Source organism: Salmo trutta, chromosome 7 (assembly GCF_901001165.1).
Source record: "Salmo trutta chromosome 7, fSalTru1.1, whole genome shotgun sequence".
NCBI lineage: Eukaryota > Metazoa > Chordata > Actinopteri > Salmoniformes > Salmonidae > Salmo > Salmo trutta.
In genome coordinates this window covers 39,861,208-39,884,331 of record NC_042963.1, presented here as the reverse complement: position 1 = coordinate 39,884,331, position 23,124 = coordinate 39,861,208, and the positions used below count along the sequence as shown (strand labels likewise).

General features: G+C 43.9%; 1 protein-coding gene across 1 annotated transcript in view; it reads right to left on the bottom strand.

The window, feature by feature from the left end:
- The window catches only part of LOC115196607 (neural-cadherin-like), a 108,815-nt gene that overhangs the window by 50,678 nt on the left and 35,013 nt on the right, over window positions 1–23,124 (bottom strand). Inside the window, exons 10-17 of the mRNA XM_029757462.1 lie at window positions 21,351–21,521; window positions 20,812–20,984; window positions 18,638–18,805; window positions 18,050–18,299; window positions 15,717–15,844; window positions 12,703–12,889; window positions 6,239–6,382; window positions 315–598 (exon numbers count right to left, since the gene is read on the bottom strand). Of these exons, the coding sequence (XP_029613322.1) occupies window positions 315–598; window positions 6,239–6,382; window positions 12,703–12,889; window positions 15,717–15,844; window positions 18,050–18,299; window positions 18,638–18,805; window positions 20,812–20,984; window positions 21,351–21,521 (1,505 nt within the window). The remainder of the gene's footprint in view (window positions 1–314; window positions 599–6,238; window positions 6,383–12,702; window positions 12,890–15,716; window positions 15,845–18,049; window positions 18,300–18,637; window positions 18,806–20,811; window positions 20,985–21,350; window positions 21,522–23,124) is intronic.

Below are 23,124 nucleotides of genomic sequence, written 5' to 3'. Positions count from 1 at the left end.
CCATTGTTTATGGAATGGATAGCAGACTTGTTATATACATGCATGACATACAGAAGCAAGCAATTGATATTTATGCTTGATAAAGATTATCCTGGCTAGCTGACTGTTTGTGCATTCAAAATGAATCCCTGCCTTGTCAATGAACAAAACAATGTGTTGATTGAAGCAGAAACAGAAAGACACCCAGGCTAGAGACAGAAATAACTTGTAGAGTGACCTGTAGATATTAGCTATAGCTAGCATATATACAGTTAGTATACATGACCGCTCAAACAGAAACAGACTGGCACCCAGGTTAGAGAAAGAACACACACCTGGAGCACAAAGACCGGCGAGCCATCTAGCTCCTCTGTCACTGAGCCATAGTACTCATTCATGGAGAAGACGGGCGCCTCGTCGTTCTTGTTGACCACGTTGACCACCACGGCAGCGTAGTCCTCCCACTTCCCGTCTGATGCCAGCACCAGCAGCTTGTACCTCTTCTGCTGCTCGTAGTCCAGAGGCTGGGTGACAAAGATGGTTCCCACCTCAGGCTCCATGTCAAACACCCCCCCTGTGTTGCCCGACGTTATCTGGTAACGCAACTTGGCATTGGCACCTGGGGAGGGACCAGGGATTTTTAGTGGGGATTCTGGGGGTTGGAGTTCTAGATGCTGTACTTAGAATTTGGGAAAGTCTGAAATGGTACCCTATTCATTACTTAGTCCAATACTTGTTTGTCTCATAGTGCTCTGGCCAAAAGCAGTGCTTTATACAAGGAACATGGTGCAATTTCATATGCAGCCTCAGTACATACAGTTGAAGTCAGAAGTTTACATACACTTAGGTTGGAGTCATTAAAACTCGTTTTTCAACCACTCCACAGATTTCTTGTTAACAAACTATAGTTTTGGCAAGTCGGTTAGGACATCTACTGTGTGCATGACACAAGTAATTTTCCCAACAATTGTTTACAGACAGAATATCTAACTTATAATTCACTGTATCAGAATTCCAGTGGGTCAAAAGTTTACGTACACTAAGTTGATTGTGCCTTTAAACAGTTTGGAAAATTCCAGAAAATTATGTCATGGCTTTAGAAGATTCTGATAGGCTAATTGACATCATTTGAGTCAATTGGAGGTGTACCTGATGATGTATTTCAAGGCCTACCTTTCAACTCAGTGCCTCTTTTCTTGACATCATGGGAAAATCAAAAGAAATCAGCTAAGACCTCAGAAAACAAATTGTAGACCTCCACAAGTCTGGTTCATCCTTGGGAGCAATTTCCAAATGCCTGAAGGTACCACGTTAATCTGTACAAACAATAGTACGCAAGTATAAACACCATGGGACCACGCAACCGTCATACCGTTCTGTCTCAGGAAGGAGAAGCGTTCTGTCTCCTAGAGATGAATGTACTTTGGTGCAAAAAGTGCAAATCAATCCCAGATCAATAGCAAAGGACCTTGTGAAGATGTTGGAGCAAACAGGTACAAAAGTATCAAATCCACAGTAAACGAGTCCTATAATCGGCACAACCTGAAAGGCCGCTCAGCAAGGAAGAAGCCACTGCTCCAAAACCATCATAAAAAAGCCAGACTACGGTTTGCAACTGCACATGGGGACAAAGACCGTACCTTTTGGAGAAATGTCCTCTGGTCTGATGAAACAAAAATAGAACTGTTTGGCCATAATGACCATCGTTATGTTTGGAGAAAAAAGGGGGAAGCTTGCAAGCCGAAGAACACCATCCCAACCGTGAAGCAAGGGGGTGGTAGCATCATGTTGTGGGGTGCTATGTTGCAAGAGGGACTGGTGCACTTCACAAAATAGATGGAATCATGAGGATGGAAAATTACGTGGATATATTGAAGCAACATCTCAAGAAATCAGTCAGGAAATTAAAGCTTGGTCGCAAATGGGTCTTCCAAATGGCCAATGACCCCAATCATACTTCCAAAGTTGTGGCAAAATGGCTTAAGGACAACAAAGTCAAGGTATTGGAGTGGCCATAACAAAGCCCTGACCTCAATCCTATAGAACATTTGTGGGCAGAACTGAAAAAGTGTGTGAGAGCAAGAAGGCCTATAAACCTGACTCAGTTACACCAGCTCTGTCAGGAGGAATGGGCCAAAAGTCACCCAATTTATTGTGGGAAGCTTGTGGAAGGCTACCAAATACTAATTGAGTGTATGTAAACTTCTGACCCACTGGGAATGTGATGAAAGAAATAAAAGCTGAAATAAATCATTCCCTCTACTATTATTCTGACATTTCACATTCTTAAAATAAAGTGGTGATCCTAACTGACCTAAGACAGGGAATTTTTACTAGAATTAAATGTCAGGAATTGTGAATAACTGAGTTTAAATGTATTTGGCTAAGGTGTATGTAAACTTCCAACTTCAACTGTATATACAGTACCAGTCAAAAGTTTGGACACACCTACTCAAGGGTTTTTCTTAATTTTTTACTATTTTCTACATTGTAGAATAATAGTGAAGACATCAACACTATGACATAACACATATGGAATCATGTAGTAACCAAAAAAGTGTTAAACAAATAAAAATATATTTTAGATTTTAGATTCTTCAAAGTAGCCACCCTTTGCCTTGATGACAGCCTTGCACACTCTCGGCACGTTTCACGGTGGGAACCACACATGCGGAGATCATCCATTCACCTACTCTGCGTCTCCCAAAAACACAGCGGTTGTAACCAAAAATCTCAAAATTGGACCAAAGGATAGACCAAAGGACAGATTTCCACCAGTCTAATGTCCATTGCTCATGTTTCTTAGCCCAAGCAAGTCTCTTCTTCTTATTGGTGTCCTTTAGTACTGGTTTCTTTGCAGCAATTTGATCATGAGGCCTGATTCACGCAGTCTCCTCTGAACAGTTGATGTTGAGATGTGTCTGTTACTTGAACTCTGTGAAGCATTTATTTGGGCTGCAATTTCTGAGTCTGGTAATGAATTTATCCTCTGCAGCAGAGAAAACTCTGGGTCTTCCTTTCCTGTGGCGGTCCTAATGAGAGCCAGTTTCATCATAGCGCTTGATGGTTTTTGCGACTGCACTTGAAGAAACTTTCTAAGTTCTTGAATTTTTCCAGATTGACTGACCTTCATATCTTAAAGTAATGATGGACTGTCATTTCTCTTTGGTTATTTGAGCTGTTCTTGCCAAATATGGACTTGGTCTTTTACCAAATTGGGCTATCTTCTGTATACCACCCCTACCTTGTCACAACACAACTGATTGGCTCAAACACATTAAGAAGGAAAGAAATTTCACAAATGTACTTTTAACAAGGCTCACCTTTTAATTGAAATGCATTCCAGGTGACTACCTCATGAAGCTTGTTGAGAGAATGCCAAGAGTGTGGAAAGTTGTCATCATGGCAAAGGGTGGCTACTTTGAATAATCTTAAATATAAAAAATATATATATTTGTTTAACTCTTTTTTGGTCATGTGTAATTTCATAGTGTTGATGTCTTCACTGTTAATCTACAATGTAGAAAACAGTAAAAAAAATAAGAAAAACCCTGGAATGGGTAGGTGTGTCTAAACTTTTGACTGGTACTGTATATCCATTGATTCTTGAAGAATATAACTTATAAATGCCTCATGAGCTTAGTTCAACTGTCACACTCCATGAGAACCCAAAATATAAGCTTGTTTTACTCCAATGTTTGCAATCATTGTAAATGTAAACAACCCCTCAGATTTTTACCAAAACAGAGGCGGGGTGCCCGTTTTGTTATTGTTACATCTGTAGATTTGCCCTTTAAACAGCTGCATATTATAAAGATATGAAAGTGTCACGAACAAAAGGTAAACAGTTGTCCTATAGCAAATGCAGCATATGACAAAAAATCCCAAACAGCCTGCCCAACGAAAGAAAGGCACCCTTTGTGAAAGATTCCTGTTTTTTTATTAGTTTTCTTAAATATTTTTCAGATTTGCATTCTCAAAATCACACTTTCTAAAAAAAAAATTAAATAAAAAATAGTATAATTTGATGTTCTAAGTCCACAACAACACTTAAACCACGTCATGGAACCATTTTGGAGGTCTGGGAAAATGGAGTATTTTTGTAATAATAATGTATTCTTTTTGTTTTTTTCTCAATCAGATTTGTTGGGCCTGGCTCCCCAGTGGGTGGGTCTTTGTCCACCCAGGCCCACCTATGCCTACACCCCTGATGCAAACAGGGCATGATGACTGAATTGTGCATCACAAAAAGCCTACAGCACCAACCAAGACTTAAGACCAAACTTTTTCAATACCTGGTTTACATACCCATTGTTGCCTTAGTTAGCATTTACTGGTAGATATCATCAGTTGAAACATCTTTCCTACCTACCCTACAAGCTACCGATGTCATTCTTCTGTGAGCTGCTCCATGCCAAAACCAGTTGAGAGCTGTGTGCTCTTGCTGCCTGCAGATGACAGTCAGTTGAAACTAGGCTGTGTGTGGTGTGCATGTGAATATATTTCACATGGTTTGCGATTGTGTAGGCTGCTTTGTGCATGATTTCTATGTTGTACTACATAATTGATAAGTCATATACCTCCACTACACTACTTTGATAACCATTAGTGGGGATTAAGTGACTACAAGCAATGCCCATAAAAAATAGGGTATAGGGTATATACCTGCGTATAGCCTCCACTATGCCACTAGCACTTTGTGTTTTATAAAAAGTGCACTTTCTGAAATGAGTGCGCTGGTATTACTGTTGCTGTCCTGTCAGCATCATGAACATGTCACACACTGAAGGCCTTGGTCCAATAGGTTTGCCACTGCGCAAACATGTCTATACTAGATATAAAGACTGCAGCTATTCCTGTTTCAACAAAGGAGTGTATATATTTAGCCTGGCAAAGCAGTGTTATGCACTTACTGAATGGAAGTTGATAATTACACGTTTTCTACTCTGCTGGTGGTCTCTGGAAGAAATTATGAGTCCTCACTGTCCGAGACCGAGTCAAGACCAAGTACAAATGTATCTGACACTGAGACAAGACCGAGACACTCAAAATGTGGTCTTGAGACCAGACTTGAGACAGGTTGAGTACTACAGTATTGCACTTTTCATATAGCCTACTTTTGGCCAGCTAATCACCGATCAAGCAACATTATGGACTAAACGTTCAAATCCTGTTGCTGACAGATTATTTTGCTGGAACAATATAGGTCAAATTAAGATCCTACATCTGTGTGTCACGATGAGGGTTGAGGAATCAATGAGGAAGTAGATCTCCAGTGTGTGTCCATGGAGACCGTCCAATGGGCTAATTTAGCCAGATAAAATAGTCCCCTGGATATTTCATGACTCCCCTTTCAACCAGTCTGTTGTGTTAAAGGAGCTATAAGCCCAATGTAAATACTAGTCTAATCTCTGCTATTAACATAAATCAGCAGACAAAGCGCTCCCTCAGGGTTTTCCTATAAGCTTCTACTGCAGTTGAGCCCTTGTGTGGATAAAAAAAAAATACAGATTGGGTTTAGGCTCCTTTAAATGCTGGGGGCTGGTGCTGTCTGGTTGTTCATCTTGGCTTGGTTGCAGCTAGCGCTACATAGGCTACCCTATAAACTAAGCCGCACCAACCCCCGCTTGCGATAAATACTTGATTAACAACCCAAAACATAGCCGATATTACGCAGTGTTGCCGCTGTACAGGGGATAAACTGGTTTATCACACCAAATCCCACCCACCTACTGTACTGTGTAGGAGAAGTGTGTCTGTCTTTTTAGAACAAATGTGGTGTTGCATTACTTGACTATCAAATGGCTGCGTCTTAATGTAGCATGGTGCTCAGCTTATCTCGTCTCAGCATGATTCCAGCAGAGCTAAATCCAGATGGGGAGATGGCACTTGTGGTGAGTCATTTTGGAACATTTTAACCCTTCACTGCCCTCATTGTCTCTAAAACTAGACGAGTCTAGGGTTGGGATAAATTAAATTTTTTGATTGACAGTTACCTCTGCCCAAAGTCTAATGTCATACCAAGGACAGTTTTGACCCTGCACAGAATGTGAAAAATGTACTTTTCCCTCAGGTTTCTCATGAAATGTTATACCTGTGCCAGGTTACCTGCCTCACTGCCTTAACATGCACTCCTGAGAAAAAATAAATGTTACACATTCACTAATTTCACTGCCATTAGTGCAAATGTGCCATCACTGGTGGAAATGTTTTGGGCTTCGCTGCTCTCTCTCTTTCTTCCTCATCCTTCCTTCCATACCTTCATCTTCGTCATTAGCACTGACGGTGACAACAGCCAGGCCGACATCTGCGTCCTCGTCAACCCCAACTTCATAGAGGCGCTGAGCAAAGACGGGTTTGTTATCGTTCACGTCGCTGATGAAAACTCGCACATATGCTGTATCTGCAAGAAGAATGACAAGCAAGAGAGAGATTAAACACCATACAGCTACAACTCGCTCTGTCATCCTCCTCTCTCTCATCTCATGCTTACACTTCTCTTTCCATCTCTTCCAATCCCTCTTTTCATCAGAGGATGTTGGCAGTCAGTGTGAGCAAATGACACTCTTGTGGGGAGAGAAGCACTTAAACTAATGTAATGTGCCTCACTTGACATGCAAATCAGAAATAATGTTATTGTCAAGAAGGTGTTCTGAATTACACAAATTATTCCACCAGGGTAGACGGTTCACTGTTTTAGCCAGGTAACATTTTGGCTGCAAATTGTGAGTAGCTAGACTTCCTCGGGAACAGACTTCTCTCAAATAAAAAAAAGTTGAAGAACCTATCCATTTCTCCTCTGGGATGGCAAGTGTTTACATCTCTGTCTGTCTGGTTCCTTTTTCACACCATTCCTTCTTTTTAACTCGTACATAGATACATTAAGCAAAATACATTTTGTGGCATGTTTGGCAGATGTGGTAGGCTCAGAAGGTAGGAACATGGCCATGTACTGCTATTTTTCTGTCTGCATTCCCCTGCACTCTCTCTCTCCCTCCCTCCTCCCAGGGGTAAACCTGACAGACAGGTAGTATTTACTAAGGAGATGAGCCCTTCTGCTGGTGCAGATATGTGGCAGAAGACAGCGCTAACACAGCGCTAAGGTTCATTTGGAAATGCTAAGCAGCCCCCTCAGATCCTCTAGAGAAGGCTTTGCTGTTCACCCTTACCCCTAATACCTTCTCCGCAAACATTTGTTTAAAACCCCTCATCCATAACGCAAGCCTTCCTATAACATTACCTGCGATACCAAAACAGAATGCATTCTGTCATCATGTAGGACCAAGCCAATCAGAAATTCTGATTTCTGAAGTCAATTGAAAAATTCAAAAACATTTTGTAAAACAATGTACTACAACCTGTGGTGGATGAATCAGAATTAGTTGGGTAACATAGATAATTAAGATGTCTTATCTGCATAATATGCTTATGTGATATACTTGTTATTAGAATGTATCCCTTTGGACATTGGCAGTTGTACTTCTTCCCTCAGCTGGGGCTCAGTCATTTGGGGCCCAGAGAAGGGAGAGGTCAGGCTTGTCTTTTACATGTCTCTGGTGCTATGCAGAATATCAGAAAGGGAAGAGGACAGGATGGAACATGGTTTTCATATGTGAATGTGTCTTTACCTATTCTTAAACCATGTGAAGGGATGGTGTGATTAATGGGGAGCCAATTACTTGTCTCCACAATGTCTGTGCACAAGTCACTCCCTCCTTTGGCATTGGGGGGAGGTGTATGGCAGTGTCTGGAACCATTGTATGTCCCCTCTGATGTTGCACTTATCCTGGGATAGTGTATGACCTAGAGGCTCACTCCCCTCAGTGAGCTTGTCCAGGAGAGGGGTCAAGAAGGGGTTTTACTTGAGATGGGATTATCTAGAGTTGACAATTGAGTTATGCCATTGGATGAGGTAATGGTTCTGTGCTATGAAGTACCAGGAACGAGATTAGAACCTCGTCTTAGGGACCAAACTGAACGATAATTTATAGTGAATGCTATCTGGCTACGGGATACTCCTTTCTAAATTATAAAGTCCATTTGTGAAATGTTCATAATATCTGTGGTTCGTCATGTAGGTTGAGAGGGGTGTATCTAGGCTATAAAAGATCTTTGTACTTTTGTGTTGTCACTCTCAATGGTTCATTAGAAATAGGGAATCGTTGAAAGTCAAGTGCTATTGCAAAGCTCTTATTATTAAAGATGTAGTTTAAGTATAACTCTGACTGGTGTGTGAAGTTTGTTTCTCCTCATTTGGTAATATAGAAATTAACCACCACAAACCCTCACAGCGTTTTTCTATAGGGAAGAGACAAGAGGCTGTCTGATTATGCTTGTAGAATAAATACAATTAAAGATTCCCTTTTCATATGCTCCCACAGGAGGCAAATGAATAGAATGCACTAGGCAATTCTTGTCTATGTAAAACAATGTGCATAGTGCATGAATTCATTTTTAGTTTTTTATAATATGAACTATTTTTTCATTTTCTTTTTTCCACTTAGCCTTAAGTTGTATCAAATCGCTTTTTTCATTCGCCCATGCTATTTCAATATTTCAATTAAAAATCATTAGATTTATCCATTGTGTTAATGATGGCGTATTGATTGATTTAAGTTTTTTCCAGATGAGTGATGAGAAGAGAATCCTGCAGCCCATTGGGTATCTCACTACCCCCATGTGCCATGTCTTGAAATATGCAGAGACATTAAAAGTATGTTACATTGTAGTACTTCTGACAGACAACTTTCTGTCTCTGCCCAAAACTTCTGGACTTTATAGTATCCCAGAAAGCATAGATTATTAAGTCATATATTCATTTTACACATAAGACATGGCTCTGCCGTTGTGCTGCAGAATTTGTGGGTTTTGTCTCTTGTATAATAAATTCTATATATTAGTTTATTCTGGATTAAGTGTACGTTTTAGTTAACTGTAATTTCATTAGTTAGCCTGTTGGGGCTAGGGGGCAGTATTTGCACGGCCGGATAAAAAACGTACCCGATTTAAACTGGTTACTACTCCTGCCCAGAAACTAGAATATGCATATAATTAGTACATTTTGATAGAAAACACTCTAAAGTTTCTAAAACTGTTTGAATGGTGTCTGTGAGTATAACAGAACTCATAAGGCAGGCCAAAACCTGAGAAGATTCCATACAGGAAGTGCCCTGTCTGACAATTTATTGTCCTTCTGTAGCCTCTCTATCGAAAATACAGCATCTGTGCTGTAACATGACATTTTCTAAGGCTTCCATTGGTTCTCAGAAGGCGCCAGAAAGTGTAATGAGATGTCTGCAGTCTCTGGGCAAAGAACAGCAGCAGAGTTTGTTACTGGCCTGCCTGGGGATAGTGACACTGGAGATGCGCGTTCATGTGAATTCTCCATTTTGTTCTTTCAGTCTTTGAATGAATACAACGTCGCCCGGTTGGAATATTAACACTATTTTACGAGAAAAATCGCATAAAAATTGATTTTAAACAGCGTTTGACATGCTTCGAAGTACGGTAAAGGAATATTTTGAATTTTTTTTGTTACGAAATGCTATTTCAATATAACTATAGATTATTTTGAACCAAAACAACATTTGTTGTTGAAGTAGAAGTCCTGGGAGTGCATTCTGACAAAGAACAGGAAAGGTAATCCAATTGTTCTTATAGTAAATCTGAGTTTGGTGAGGGCCAAACTTGGTGGGTGTCAAATTAGCTAGCCGTAATGGCCGGGCTATCTACTCAGAATATTGCAAAATGTGTTTTCGCCGAAAAGCTATTTTAAAATCTGACACCGCGATTGCATGAAGGAGTTCTGTATCTATAATTCTTAAAATAATTGTTATGTATTTTGTGAACGTTAATCGTGAGATATTATTAAAATTCACCGGAAGTTTGCGGTGTGTATGCTAGTTGCTAGTTCTGAACATCACATGCTAATGTAAAAAGCTGGTTTTTGATATAAATATGAACTTGATTGAACAAAACATGCATGTATTGTATAACATAATGTCCTAGGAGTGTCATCTGGTGAAGATCATCAAAGGTTAGTGCTGCATTTAGCTGTGGTTTTGGTTTTTGTGACATATATGCTTGCTTTGAAAATGGCTGTGTGATTATTTTTGGCTGGGTACTCTCCTGACATAATCTAATGTTTTGCTTTCGCTGTAAAGCCTTTTTGAAATCGGACAGTGTGGTTAGATTAACGAGAGTCTTATCTTTGAAATGGTGTAAAATAGTCATATGTTTGAGAAATTGAAGTTATTGCATTTATGAGGTATTTGTATTTCGCGCCACGCGATTCCACTGGCTGTTGACTAGGGTCCCACCTTGCCCAGGGAGGTTAAGGCAAGGGCTGATTTCAAGGTTTTACTGCTAACCTACAAAGCATTACATGGGCTTGGTCCTGCCGTACATACCTACACGTATGCTACATCACAAGACGCAGGCCTCCTAACTGTCCCTAGAATTTCTAAGCAAACAGCTGGAGGCAGGGCTTTCTCCTATAGAGCTCTATTTTTATGGAATGGTCTACCTACCCATGTGAGAGACGCAGACTCGGTCTCAACCTTTAAGTCTTTATTGAAGACTCATCTCTTCAGTAGGTCCTATGATTGAGTGTAGTCTGGCCCAGGAGTGTGAAGGTGAACGGAAAGGCACTGGAGCAACGAATCGCCCTTGCTGTCTCTGCCTGGCCGGTTCCCCTCTCTCCACTGGGATTCTCTGCCTCTAACCCTATTACAGGGGCTGAGTCACTGGCTTACTGGTGCTCTTCCATGCCATCCTTAGGAGGGGTGCGTGTGGGTTGAGTCACTGACGTGATCTTCCTGTCTGGGTTGGCACCCCCCCTTGGGTTGTGCCATGGCGGAGATCTTTGTGGGCTATACTTGGCTTTGTCTCCGGATGGTAAGTTGGTGGTTGAAGTTATCCCTCTAGTGGTCTGGGGGCTGTGCTTTGGCAAAGTGGGTGGGGTTATATCCTGCCTGTTTTGCCCTGTCCGGGGGTATCGTCGGATGGGGCCACAGTGTCTCCCGACCCCTCCTGTCTCAGCCTCCAGTATTTATGCTGCAGTGGTTTATGTGTCGGGGGGCTAGGGTCAGTCTGTTATATCTGGAGTATTTCTCCTGTCTTATCCGGTGTCCTGTGTGAATTTAAGTATGCTCTCTCTAATTCTCTCTCTCTTTCTTTTTCTTTCTTTCTTTCTTTCTTTCTTTCTCTCTCTCTCTTTCTCTCTCTCTCTCTCTCTCTCAAAGGACTTGAGCCCTAGGCCCATGCCTCAAGACTACCTGGCCTGATGACTCCTTGCTGTCCCCAGTCCACCTGGCCGTGCAGCTGCTCCAGTTTCAACTGTTCTGCCTGTGGCAATGGAACCCTGACATGGAACCCTGACCTGTTGCACCCTCGACAACCACTGTGATTATTATGGCCACCCCTCATAGCCTGGTTCCTCTCTAGGTTTCTTCCTAGGTTCTGGCATTTCTAGGGAGTTTTTCCTAGCCACCGTGCTTCTACACCTGCGTTGCTTGCTGTTTGGGGTTTTAGGCTGGGTTTCTATACAGCACTTTGAGATATCAGCTGACGTAAGAAGGGCTTTGTAAATAAATGTGATTTGATTTGATACTCATCCATTCACAGAACAGAGCAAATTGGCTCTAACAGAATAGAAAGAGGAGTGGGAGGCCCTGGTGCACAACTGAGCAAGAGGACAAGTACATATTATATATATATATATATATATATATATATATATATATAAAACACCCTGCTTTCATTTCAACACACTACACTCACAACCGTAAGCTATTTTCTGTAATTAGCTCGCCATTAACTTGTAAATATTGATTTAGTTGTGAGTTTATTTCCCTGTAATAATGAATACAAATCAGCTGAAGTTAAGATATTGTCAGCTATATGATATGGCCATTATTTGAACTTCACATTAACTAGCTAGCTAACAAGCTAGAAACGAACCAAAACATTGTTTAGAAAGTTGATTTTAGTTGCCTGGTTTGCTAGATCGATATGTACTAAATACATTTTTAAATGGATGGGTATATTGGTGTTAAAATACACAGGTTATGCTATTTTGGTCCACCAGGCTACTGATGTCATGCAGCCTGTCGTTTTTGTGTTTATACTTTTTCATAACGACAATGACAAGTTTGATGTTGGACGACAATAGAATGTTCATAATGTCACTGCGACAACTTTATACTGACATGTCGATAGACGTAGTATAAACCAGCCTTTAATCTTGAAATCTTTGGTTGTTTTGTACACTACAGTACTCACTCTGTTTAGCACATGGCCTCACATGTGAATCCTTAAAAAGATGGGGGGGCTAAGGCTTAAGATTGTGGGAACTATGCTGAATGGGTGTAGACAAAAAAAGAGCTCTCTAGTAGGTACCAAAACATTCAAGGGCCATTTTCTCAAAAGCGGGGTTACAAGTTTATCAACTTTCAAAGCAGAATTACTTTTCTATTGTTCTGCAAGTGTACTGTATGATATACCATTTTCTAGCTCTGAGTCTCTACTGTTATCCAACATAAAAAACACAATTTCAAATTTTGCTACCTAAGACCGAACCGAGCAGGTCGGTCACATATACCAAACTGGAAAAAACAGACTGAAACAGGGAGGGAGTAAGTGAACTTAGAAACTCTCGTTTTTGTTACCCGTTGCAAACCTTTTTGCTACGTTGTGCCCTAATAAATACAACCCAGCCCTCACCAGAGTTGGGCTGTTTGTTCCTCCCAGGCCGTGCTGACTCCATGCCGTCTTCAGACTGAACCTCCAGTAGGTAGGATCCCTGCGCCTCACGGTCAAACACAGCCTCTGTATAAATGAAGCCCAGCTCTGGATCTACACGAAACAGACGGTGGTCCCCACTACTGTCACTCAAGAGGGAGTAGGTGATCTATAGGACCACGACAGAGTACAATTAATGACGGTTCCCATATTAAGAAGTGAACACATTACAGAAACCTTATAGCATCATTCTATCACATCCTTATGGTCACTGCAAACGATGGAAACGCCAACGATAAACGGTGCTGTAGTAATCGTGAGTGCGGGAGACTAATTGTTCTACGCATGAGTCACACAACTGTTCATAGAAACTAGAGTCACTGCAACATAATCCTTATGTAAGTTCACATTTACATTTACATTTACGTCATTTAGCAGACGCTCTTATCCACCTTCACAGTCGCATGGTCAAAGCCACACAGGCAGAATAACACACAGTCTGTCACGCCCTGACCGGGTGAACTCAGGTGTTTTGGGTCAGGGTGGTTTATGTTGGGTGGTTTTCCTGTGTTTGTTTTCTGTTTTGCGTTGGAGCCTTGTGTTGGCTCTATTGGGGAGTATTTCTATGTTGGTTTCTGTCTTCCCAATCAGAGACAGCTGTCGCTAGTTGTCTCTGATTGGGATCTCATTTAAGTTCATTTTCCCCCACGCTGTTCGTGGGGAATTGTATTTGCATTGCTATTCGTAGCCTGTGAAGCTGTTCGTTCATGGTATCGTTTATTGTTTTGCTGGTTCACCGTTCTAATAAAAATGATGATGAACCAAACCTCCGCTGCGCCTTGGTCCCTCTATAACGACGAACGTTACAGAATTCCCCACCGAACCAGGACCAAGCAGCGGGAGGAAAAGGAGCGCGAGAGATGGGCTCGCGAGGGAAAGGAGTTCTGGACCTGGGAGGAGATCATGTCGGGGAAAGGACCCTGGCGGACGGACTCCCAGGTCGAGGAGGAAAAGCCAGCCGGTAGACGGAGTCGCAGGCGGCGGTCGAGGAGGCCCGGAAAACAGCCCCAAGAAAATTTTGGGGGGGGGCTAATGGGGTGGTCCGGTAGGGCAGAGGAAGAGCCCAGACCACTGCTCTCGTGGGGGATGACGGCGGAGGAAGAGACGAGGATGAGGCAGTTGATTGAGGACCTGCAGAGGGAAGATCTGGAGGAGGAGCCCTGGTATGCGGAGTTGCGCGCTGTGTCGCCAGTGCGCCCGCACAGCCCAGTGCGTCCGGTGGACAGACCCAGCACATGCCGTGCTAAGATGGGAATCCAGCCGGGACGAGTGGCTAAACCAGCTCCACGCTACAGGTCACCTATACGTGTTCACAGTCCTGTCTGGCCCGTCCCTGCTCCCCGCACCAAGCCCACGGTGCGTGTCCACAGTCCTGTCCGGCCCGTCCCTGCTCCCCGCTCCAGGCCACGGGAAGCGGAGTTGCGCGGTGTGTCGCCAGTGCGCCCGCACAGCCCGGTACGTCCGGTGGACATGCCCAGCACATGCCGTGCTAGGATGGGCATCCAGCCAGGACGAGTGGCTAAACCGGCTCCACGCTTCAGGGCACCAGTACGTGTTCACAGTCCTGTCTGGCCCGTCCCTGCTCCCCGCACCAGGTTAGTGGTGCGTGTCCCCAGTCCTGTCCGGCCCGTTCCTGCTCCCCGCACCAGGTTAGTGGTGCGTGTCCCCAGTCCTGTCCGGCCCGTTCCTGCTCCCCGCACCAGGTTAGTGGTGCGTGTCCCCAGTCCTGTCCGGCCCGTCCCTGCTCCCCGCACCAAGTCAGTGGTGCGTGTCCCCAGTCCTGTCCGGCCCGTCCCTGCTCCCCGCACCAGGTTAGTGGTGCGTGTCCCCAGTCCTGTCCGGCCCGTTCCTGCTCCCCGCACCAGGTTAGTGGTGCGTGTCCCCAGTCCTGTCCGGCCCGTTCCTGCTCCCCGCACCAAGTCAGAGGTGCGTGTTCCCAGTCCTGTCCGGCCCGTTCCTGCTCCCCGCACCAGGTTAGTGGTGCGTGTCCCCAGTCCTGTCCGGCCCGTCCCTGCTCCCCGCACCAAGTCAGTGGTGCGTGTCCCCAGTCCTGTCCGGCCCATTCCTGCTCCCCGCACCAGGTTAGTGGTGCGTGTCCCCAGTCCTGTCCGGCCCGTCCCTGCTCCCCGCACCAAGTCAGTGGTGCGTGTCCCCAGTCCTGTCCGGCCCGTCCCTGCTGCCCGCACCAAACCAGTGGTGCGTGTTCCCAGTCCGGCACGGCCCGGGTCCGGTCCACCGGTGCCCAATCCTGTTCCGGGCGACGGCTCCGCTCCAGAGCCTGGGCATGCCGCTCCACAGTGGTCCAGTCCGGGCCAGAGGGGTAGGGCTAAGGTGGAGGCGGGGGGGAGAACACGCCCGGGGCCAGAGCCTCCACCGAGGGTGAGGCGCCCACCCGGATTCCCCCCCCTAATAGACTTAAGTTTGGTGCGCCGGGAGTACGCACCGTTGAGGGGGGGGTACTGTCACGCCCTGACCGGGTGAACTCAGGTGTTTTGGGTCAGGGTGGTTTATGTTGGGTGGTTTTCCTGTGTTTGTTTTCTGTTTTGCGTTGGAGCCTTGTGTTGGCTCTATTGGGGAGTATTTCTATGTTGGTTTCTGTCTTCCCAATCAGAGACAGCTGTCGCTAGTTGTCTCTGATTGGGATCTCATTTAAGTTCATTTTCCCCCACGCTGTTCGTGGGGAATTGTATTTGCATTGCTATTCGTAGCCTGTGAAGCTGTTCGTTCATGGTATCGTTTATTGTTTTGCTGGTTCACCGTTCTAATAAAAATGATGATGAACCAAACCTCCGCTGCGCCTTGGTCCCTCTATAACGACGAACGTTACACAGTCCCAACCACTTGACCACCACAGCTATGTGATATTAAGTTATGGATGGGTCAATGGATGTTGTGTTGTGCTGTGCTGTGTTAGATGTTGCAGATGTGCCACTCACCTGTCCGTTGAAAGCCAGGTCCTTGTCTTGAGCAGACACCTGGAGGACCATGGTCCCCACCTTGGCTCCCTCTGTCACTGAAGCCTCATAGATGGAGGAGGTGAAGAATGGAACATTGTCGTTCACATCTAGGAGACAAGATTGAAAACATTATTATTTGAAGATTCATTTCAGCACCTGTACCCAGGACTCAAAATGAACATTTTTCATTGGTAGCACTGGTGCTCCCAACTTAAAAAAGTTAGGAGCACCACAGAATAAGGAGCCCCAGAAAATAAGATATTTTAGATTGATAGAGATACAGCCTTTATTGGCCCTATATGAATTCTAGCTAATCACATGTTGTGCCCTAGAACCTAATATGTAACACTGTAAATACATAAATTATTATAATAGCTAAAATGTTGATACATACCTGTCATTGATCTTAAAAAGTCATTTGTGGAATATCCGATTTCTACATTGTGTAAAAGCACTATTTTCCTACTGAGACGCATTACATTGATAATTGTACATTGTCTCTTTGAAAATGTCAGGTTGGTTTTGACTATGTGCAAGATATCTGTCATTCATTCATTCCTATGATCATTGATCTCCTGAAGAAGAAGATATCCCTTTTCCTTTCTTTCTGTGCCCCCAAATGTTTTGATACACTGGTAAAAGTTACCAGGGCCCGGTTTCCCGATAGCAATGGAATTTAGGCTTTTGAGTGTTTTAACAATGCAAATTTACTATAAAGGCTGAAGGTGTAACATGCGTTTCCCAAAACATGTGCCAATACTGATAGGATCGAAAGAAAGGCAGCGCTGATCTCTGATCAGCTTTCTCCATTCAAATCTTACCTGAACATTATAATTATTTCACAACACTGATGACGGATCAGCTCATAGAAAGGCTGCAAATATTGAGGCGGCTTATTCTAATGCTTACCCAATATTAATGCACTTAATCACAGACTCATTTGGCACATCATTGTGCACATGTTGTTACACATCATGAAATATATTGAGGCAACAATTACAGACAGTGTAGCCTACAAATATAACTCAATTGACTGAACATTACATTTCAATATGACTTACAGTGTCTTCAGAAATAATGTATACCCCTTGACATATTGCACATTTTGTTACAGCGTTAATTCAAAATGGATTAAAAGATAATACTTCTCACCCATCTACACAAAATACCCCATAATGACAAAGTGAAAACATGTTTTTAGAAATGTTTGCACATTTATTGAAAATTAAATACAGAAATATCTCATTTATATAAGTAACCACAGAGTCAATACATGTTAGAATCATATTTGGCTGTGATTACAGCTGAGTCTTTCTTGGTAAGTCTCTAAGAGCTTTGCACACCTAGATTGTACAATATTTGGCCAATATTATTTTCAAAATTCTTCAAACTGTCAAATTGCTTGTTGATCATTGCTAGACAACCATTTTCAAGTCTTGCCATAGATTTTCAAGCAGATTTAAGCCAAAACTATAACTCGGCCACTCAGGAACATTCACTGTCTTCTTGGTAAGCAACTCCAGTGTAGATTTTGCCTTGTGTTTTAGGTTATTGTCCTGCTGAAAGGTGAATTCATCTCCCAGTGTCCGGTGGAAAGCAGACTGAACCAGGTTTTCTTATAGGATTTGCCTATGCTTAGCTCCATTCCATGTATTTTTTATCCCCAAAAACTCCCCAGTCCATAACAGTTACAGGCGTGCCCATAACATGATGCAGCCACCACTACACTTGAAAATATGGAGAGTTGTACTCAGTAACATGTTGTATTGTATTTGCACAAACATAACACTTTGTATTCAGGACAAACAGTTCATTGCTTTGCCATGTTTTTCAATATTACTTTAGTGCCTTGCCTTGTTGCAAACAGGATGCAGCTTTTGGAATATTAGTATTCTGTACAAGCTTCTTTCTTTTTACGCTGTCAATTAGGTTAGTATTGTGGAGTAACTACAATGTTGTTGATCCATCCTCAGTTTTCTCCTGTCATAGCCATTAAACTCTGTTCAGTTTTTAAGGCTTTTCACTGACTTTGTGCTAATGGATGTATACAATTACAGATTTCAAAGAATAATATTATATAATTATAGCTGAGAAAAAATAACGTATGAGTCATGGATCAATGTCAACAGAAGACAATAATGAATGCTTACAATTCACCCAGGGGCTGCTTTAACTTCCTCTGATGTGACATTTTCACTTAGTCTCCCAGTGACATAAATTCATGACTCAGTAAAAAAAATTGACATTAAGTGGAAGTTAGGATTTGCCCCCTAGTGATGGGGCATTTGCAGGGTGTCTGAGTTGAGACCTACCTGTGATGTTGACATAGACGGTGGTGAATGCAGCCAGTGGTACTGCTGCTAAGTTCTGAGCCCGCACCCTCAGGGAGAAACTGGGCGTGGTCTCGTAGTCCAGCGGCTCCGAAACCAGGATGGAGGCAGAGCAATCCTCGCGATTGGGCGACAGGTAGAAGCGCACGGGCATGTTAGTCTCCGGGACCACACCCTCCTCCAGGTTATAGGTCACCCTGGGGTCGCCTAGCAACGAGGTTGCTTTGATCGTCTAACAAAAACAGAACGCAAACAATCTTTTTTGGGGGGTAAATACGACAAAAACATTCAATGTTATACATTCTTATACACTCCGGTATAATATTGAGGTAATTTGTTTGTGAAGCAACAATTAGCGTTCATTGTCAAGTCAATTAGTGCTTACTGATTAAATCAGAGCGTGCAACCGAAAATGTAATCAACTAAAAAAAAGTACGAACATTTCTGCAAAAAATGTACTAACGTGTATGCAGCCAGCAAACCAAATAGCTAAAAAAAGGTACCCCCATATGCCATAATGAGATTGGCTTCCCATGCCACCCAGGCTGGTACCCGGACTGTTCCACGCACCACAATGTGGGTATCCCTGGCAGTGTTCTCTGGGATGACCACGCTATAGCTTTCCTTCTCCCACTGTGGGGGCTGGTTCTTCACATTGGTAATGGTCACAGACATCTCTACAGATGTGGTGCGGTTCCCCCCGTCCGTGGCCATAATCTCCCGGGTGATGTAGGACCTCTGAAGTCAAAACAATAGCAAGGAAATATGATTCTGTCTGAAATACGGTTCATTCAGTTCATTAAGCCTGATATGGTCCAGTAAGTTTATGGCACTGTATTTTATAGTGCTATATACAGTGGGGGAAAAAAGTATTTGATCCCCTGCTGATTTTGTATGTTTGCCCACTGACAAAGAAAGGATCAGTCTATAATTTTAATGGTAGGTTTATTTGAACAGTGAGAGACAGAATAACAACAAAAATATCCAGAAAAACGCATGTCAGAAATATTATAAATTGATTTGCATTTTAATGAGGGAAATAAGTATTTGACCCCCTCTCAATCAGAAAGATTTCTGGCTCCCAGGTGTCTTTTATACAGGTAACGAGCTGAGATTAGGAGCACACTCTTAAAGGGAGTGCTCCTAACCGCAGCTTGTTACCTGTAAAAAAGACACCTGTCCACAGAAGCAATCAATCAATCAGATTCCAAACTCTCCACTATGGCCAAGACCAAAGAGCTCTCCAAGGGTGTCAGGAACAAGATTGTAGACCTACACAAGGCTGGAATGGGCTACAAGACCATTGCCAAGCAGCTTGGTGAGAAGGTGACAACATTTGGTGCGATTATTCGCAAATGGAAGAAACACAAAAGAACTGTCAATCTCCCTCGGCCTGGGGCTCCATGCAAGATCTCACCTCGTGGAGTTGCAATGATCATGAGAACGGTGAGGAATCAGCCCAGAACTACACGGGAGGATCTTGTCAATGATCTCAAGGCAGCTGGGACCATAGTCATCAAGAAAACAATTGGTAACACACTACGCCGTGAAGGACTGAAATCCTGCAGCGCCCGCAAGGTCCCCCTGCTCAAGAATACATATACATGCTCGTCTGAAGTTGAAGCCAATGAAGCCAATGAACATCTGAATGACTCAGAGGACAACTGGTGAAAGTGTTGTGGTCAGATGAGACCAAAATGGAGCTCTTTGACATCAACTCAACTCGCTGTGTTTGGAGGAGGAGGAATGCTGCCTATGACCCCAAGAACACCATCTCCACCATCAAACATGGAGGTGGAAACATTATGCTTTGGGGGTGTTTTTCTGCTAAGGGGACAGGACAACTCACCGCATCAAAGGGACGATGGACGGGGCCATGTACCGTCAAATCTTGGGTGAGAACCTCCTTCCCTCAGCCAGGGAATTGAAAATGGGTCGTGGAAGGGTATTCCAGCATGACAATAACCCAAAACACACGGCCAAGGCAACAAAAGAGTGGCTCAAGAAGAAGCACATTAAGGTCCTGGAGTGGCCTTGCCAGTCCAGACCTTAATCCCATATAAAATCTGTGGAGGGAGCTGAAGGTTCGAGTTGCCAAACGTCAGCCTCGAAACCTTAATGACTTGGAGAAGATCTGCAAAGAGGAGTGGGACAAAATCCCTCTTGAGATGTGTGCAAACCTGGTGGCCAACTACAAGAAACGTCTGACCTCTGTGATTGCCAACAAGGGTTTTGCCACCAAGTACTAAGTCATGTTTTGCAGAGGAGTCAAATACTTATTTCCCTCATTAAAATGCAAATCATTATATAACATTCTTGACATGCGTTTTTCTGGATTTTTTTGTTGTTATTCTGTCTCTCACTGTTCAAATAAACCTACTATTAAAATGATAGACTGATCATTTCTTTGTAAGTGGGCAAACGTACAAAATCAGCAGGGGATCAAATACTTTTTTCCCCCACTGTAGCTGTGTCACCTGCACTGATCAATTCTACCGTGCTTGAGCAAGATACTGGTTGACTGACTGGTTGACCGGCTGGACGACTGACCTGTGATATGGGCTGGTTGACTGACTGGTTGACTGATATGTGATAAGGGCTTGTTGACTGATGGTAGACTGACCTGTGATATGGGCTGGTTGACTGACTGGTTGACTGATATGTGATAAGGGCTTGTTGACTGATGGTAGACTGACCTGTGATATGGGCTGGTTGACTGAATGGTTGACGTCTGGTTGACTGACCTGTGATATGGGCTGTTTGACGTACACCCAGCCGGTAACAGGGTTGACCCTCAGGTACTCAGGTTGCTCCTGGGATATGGAGTAGGTGACGGCAGCGTTGGTACCAAAGTCATCGTCATGTGCCGCCACACGCAGGAAACTGGTGCCGATCATTGTGTCCTCTCTCAGAAAATCTGTGAGAGACAATAACAGACAAAACAATATGCTCAACACTCTGGAGCAAGGTCACGGTCAGTCCCAGACTGAATCAGTAGACCACAAATCAATTGTTTACATACTTAAGTGTGTTTATGTATGTTTACATCTTTATGTATGGCAATACAGATAAAGACATAATGGCAACATGATGGATTATGTTGAAAACTTGCACCAGAGAATAAAGTAAAAAGGAACTATGCATAACGTACATAAACCCTTTTTGAATAGCTTTGGTTAATAGACTATATCATTATAATGAATGATTAGTGTGCCATCAACCATACGTATTATTAATATTATTATCATATTATGTATTATCATATGTATACTACGACACTCACACTCGTAGCGCAGGTTCTCAAACTTGGGGCTGTTGTCATTCTGGTCCAGGATGAGGACGTTGAGCTGACAGATCCCTATAAGAGGCTCCTCAGCCCAGTCTGTAGCCGTCACCGTGATAGAGTACTCTCTCTGACGCTCCCGGTCGAACCGCCGCGCTGTCACGATCACACCTGAGGTCAGAGGCCAAAGGTCATGACTAGACCCCTTGAGTTTTCCTGTGGTAACTATGTGGCCATGAAATTGAGGAAAAACTCTGGGCGCTAGTTTTAGCCTGATATTTCAGTCCTTAAGTATTTATTTTTCCTGGTCAGCTCATGTGGTCAGGAAAAACTCAAGGTCGTAGTCAAAACTCAGGGTTAGAGTGGCTTGTTAATACACTGCTCAAAAAAATAAAGGGAACACTTAAACAACACAATGTAACTCCAAGTCAATCACACTTCTGTGAAATCAAACTGTCCACTTAGGAAGCAACACTGATTGACAATACATTTCACATGCTGTTGTGCAAATGGAATAGACAACAGGTGGAAATTATAGGTAATTAGCAAGACACCCCCAATAATGGAGTGGTTCTGCAGGTGGTGACCACAGACCACTTCTCAGTTCCTATGCTTCCTGGCTGATGTTTTGGTCACTTTTGAATGCTGGCGGTGCTTTCACTCTAGTGGTAGCATGAGACGGAGTCTACAACCCACACAAGTGGCTCAGGTAGCGCAGCTCATCCAGGATGGCACATCAATGCGAGCTGTGGAAAGAAGGTTTGCTGTGTCTGTCAGCGTAGTGTCCAGAGCATGGAGGCGCTACCAGGAGACAGGCCAGTACATCAGGAGACATGGAGGAGGCCGTAGGAGGGCAACAACCCAGCAGCAGGACCGCTACCTCCACCTTTGTGCAAGGAGGAGCAGGAGAAGCACTGCCAGAGCCCTGCAAAATGACCTCCAGCAGGCCACAAATGTGCATGTGTCTGCTCAAACGGTCAGAAACAGACTCCATGAGGGTGGTATGAGGGCCCGATGTCCACAGGTGGGGGTTGTGCTTACAGCCCAACACCGTGCAGGACTTTTGGCATTTGCCAGAGAACACCAAGATTGGCAAATTCGCCACTGGCGCCCTGTGCTCTTCACAGATGAAAGCAGGTTCACACTGAGCATGTGACAGACGTGACAGAGTCTGGAGACGCCGTGGAGAACGTTCTGCTGCCTGCAACATCCTCCAGCATGACCGGTTTGGCGGTGGGTCAGTCATGGTGTGGGGTGGCATTTCTTTTGGGGGCCGCACAGCCCTCCATGTGCTCGCCAGAGGTAGCCTGACTGCCATTAGGTACCGAGATGAGATCCTCAGACCCCTTGTGAGACCATATGCTGGTGCGGTTGGCCCTGGGTTTCTCCTAATGCAAGACAATGCTAGACCTCATGTGGCTGGAGTGTGTCAGCAGTTCCTGCAAGAGGAAGGCATTGATGCTATGGACTGGCCCGTCCGTTCCCCAGACCTGAATCCAATTGAGCACATCTGGGACATCATGTCTCGCTCCATCCACCAATGCCACGTTGCACCACAGACTGTCCAGGAGTTGGCGAATGCTTTAGTCCAGGTCTGGGAGGAGATCCCTCAGGAGACCATCCGCCACCTCATCAGGAGCATGCCCAGGCGTTGTAGGGAGGTCATACAGGCACGTGGAGGCCACACACACTACTGAGCCTCATTTTGACTTGTTTTAAGGACATTACATCAAAGTTGGATCAGCCTGTAGTGTGGTTTTCCACTTTAATTTTG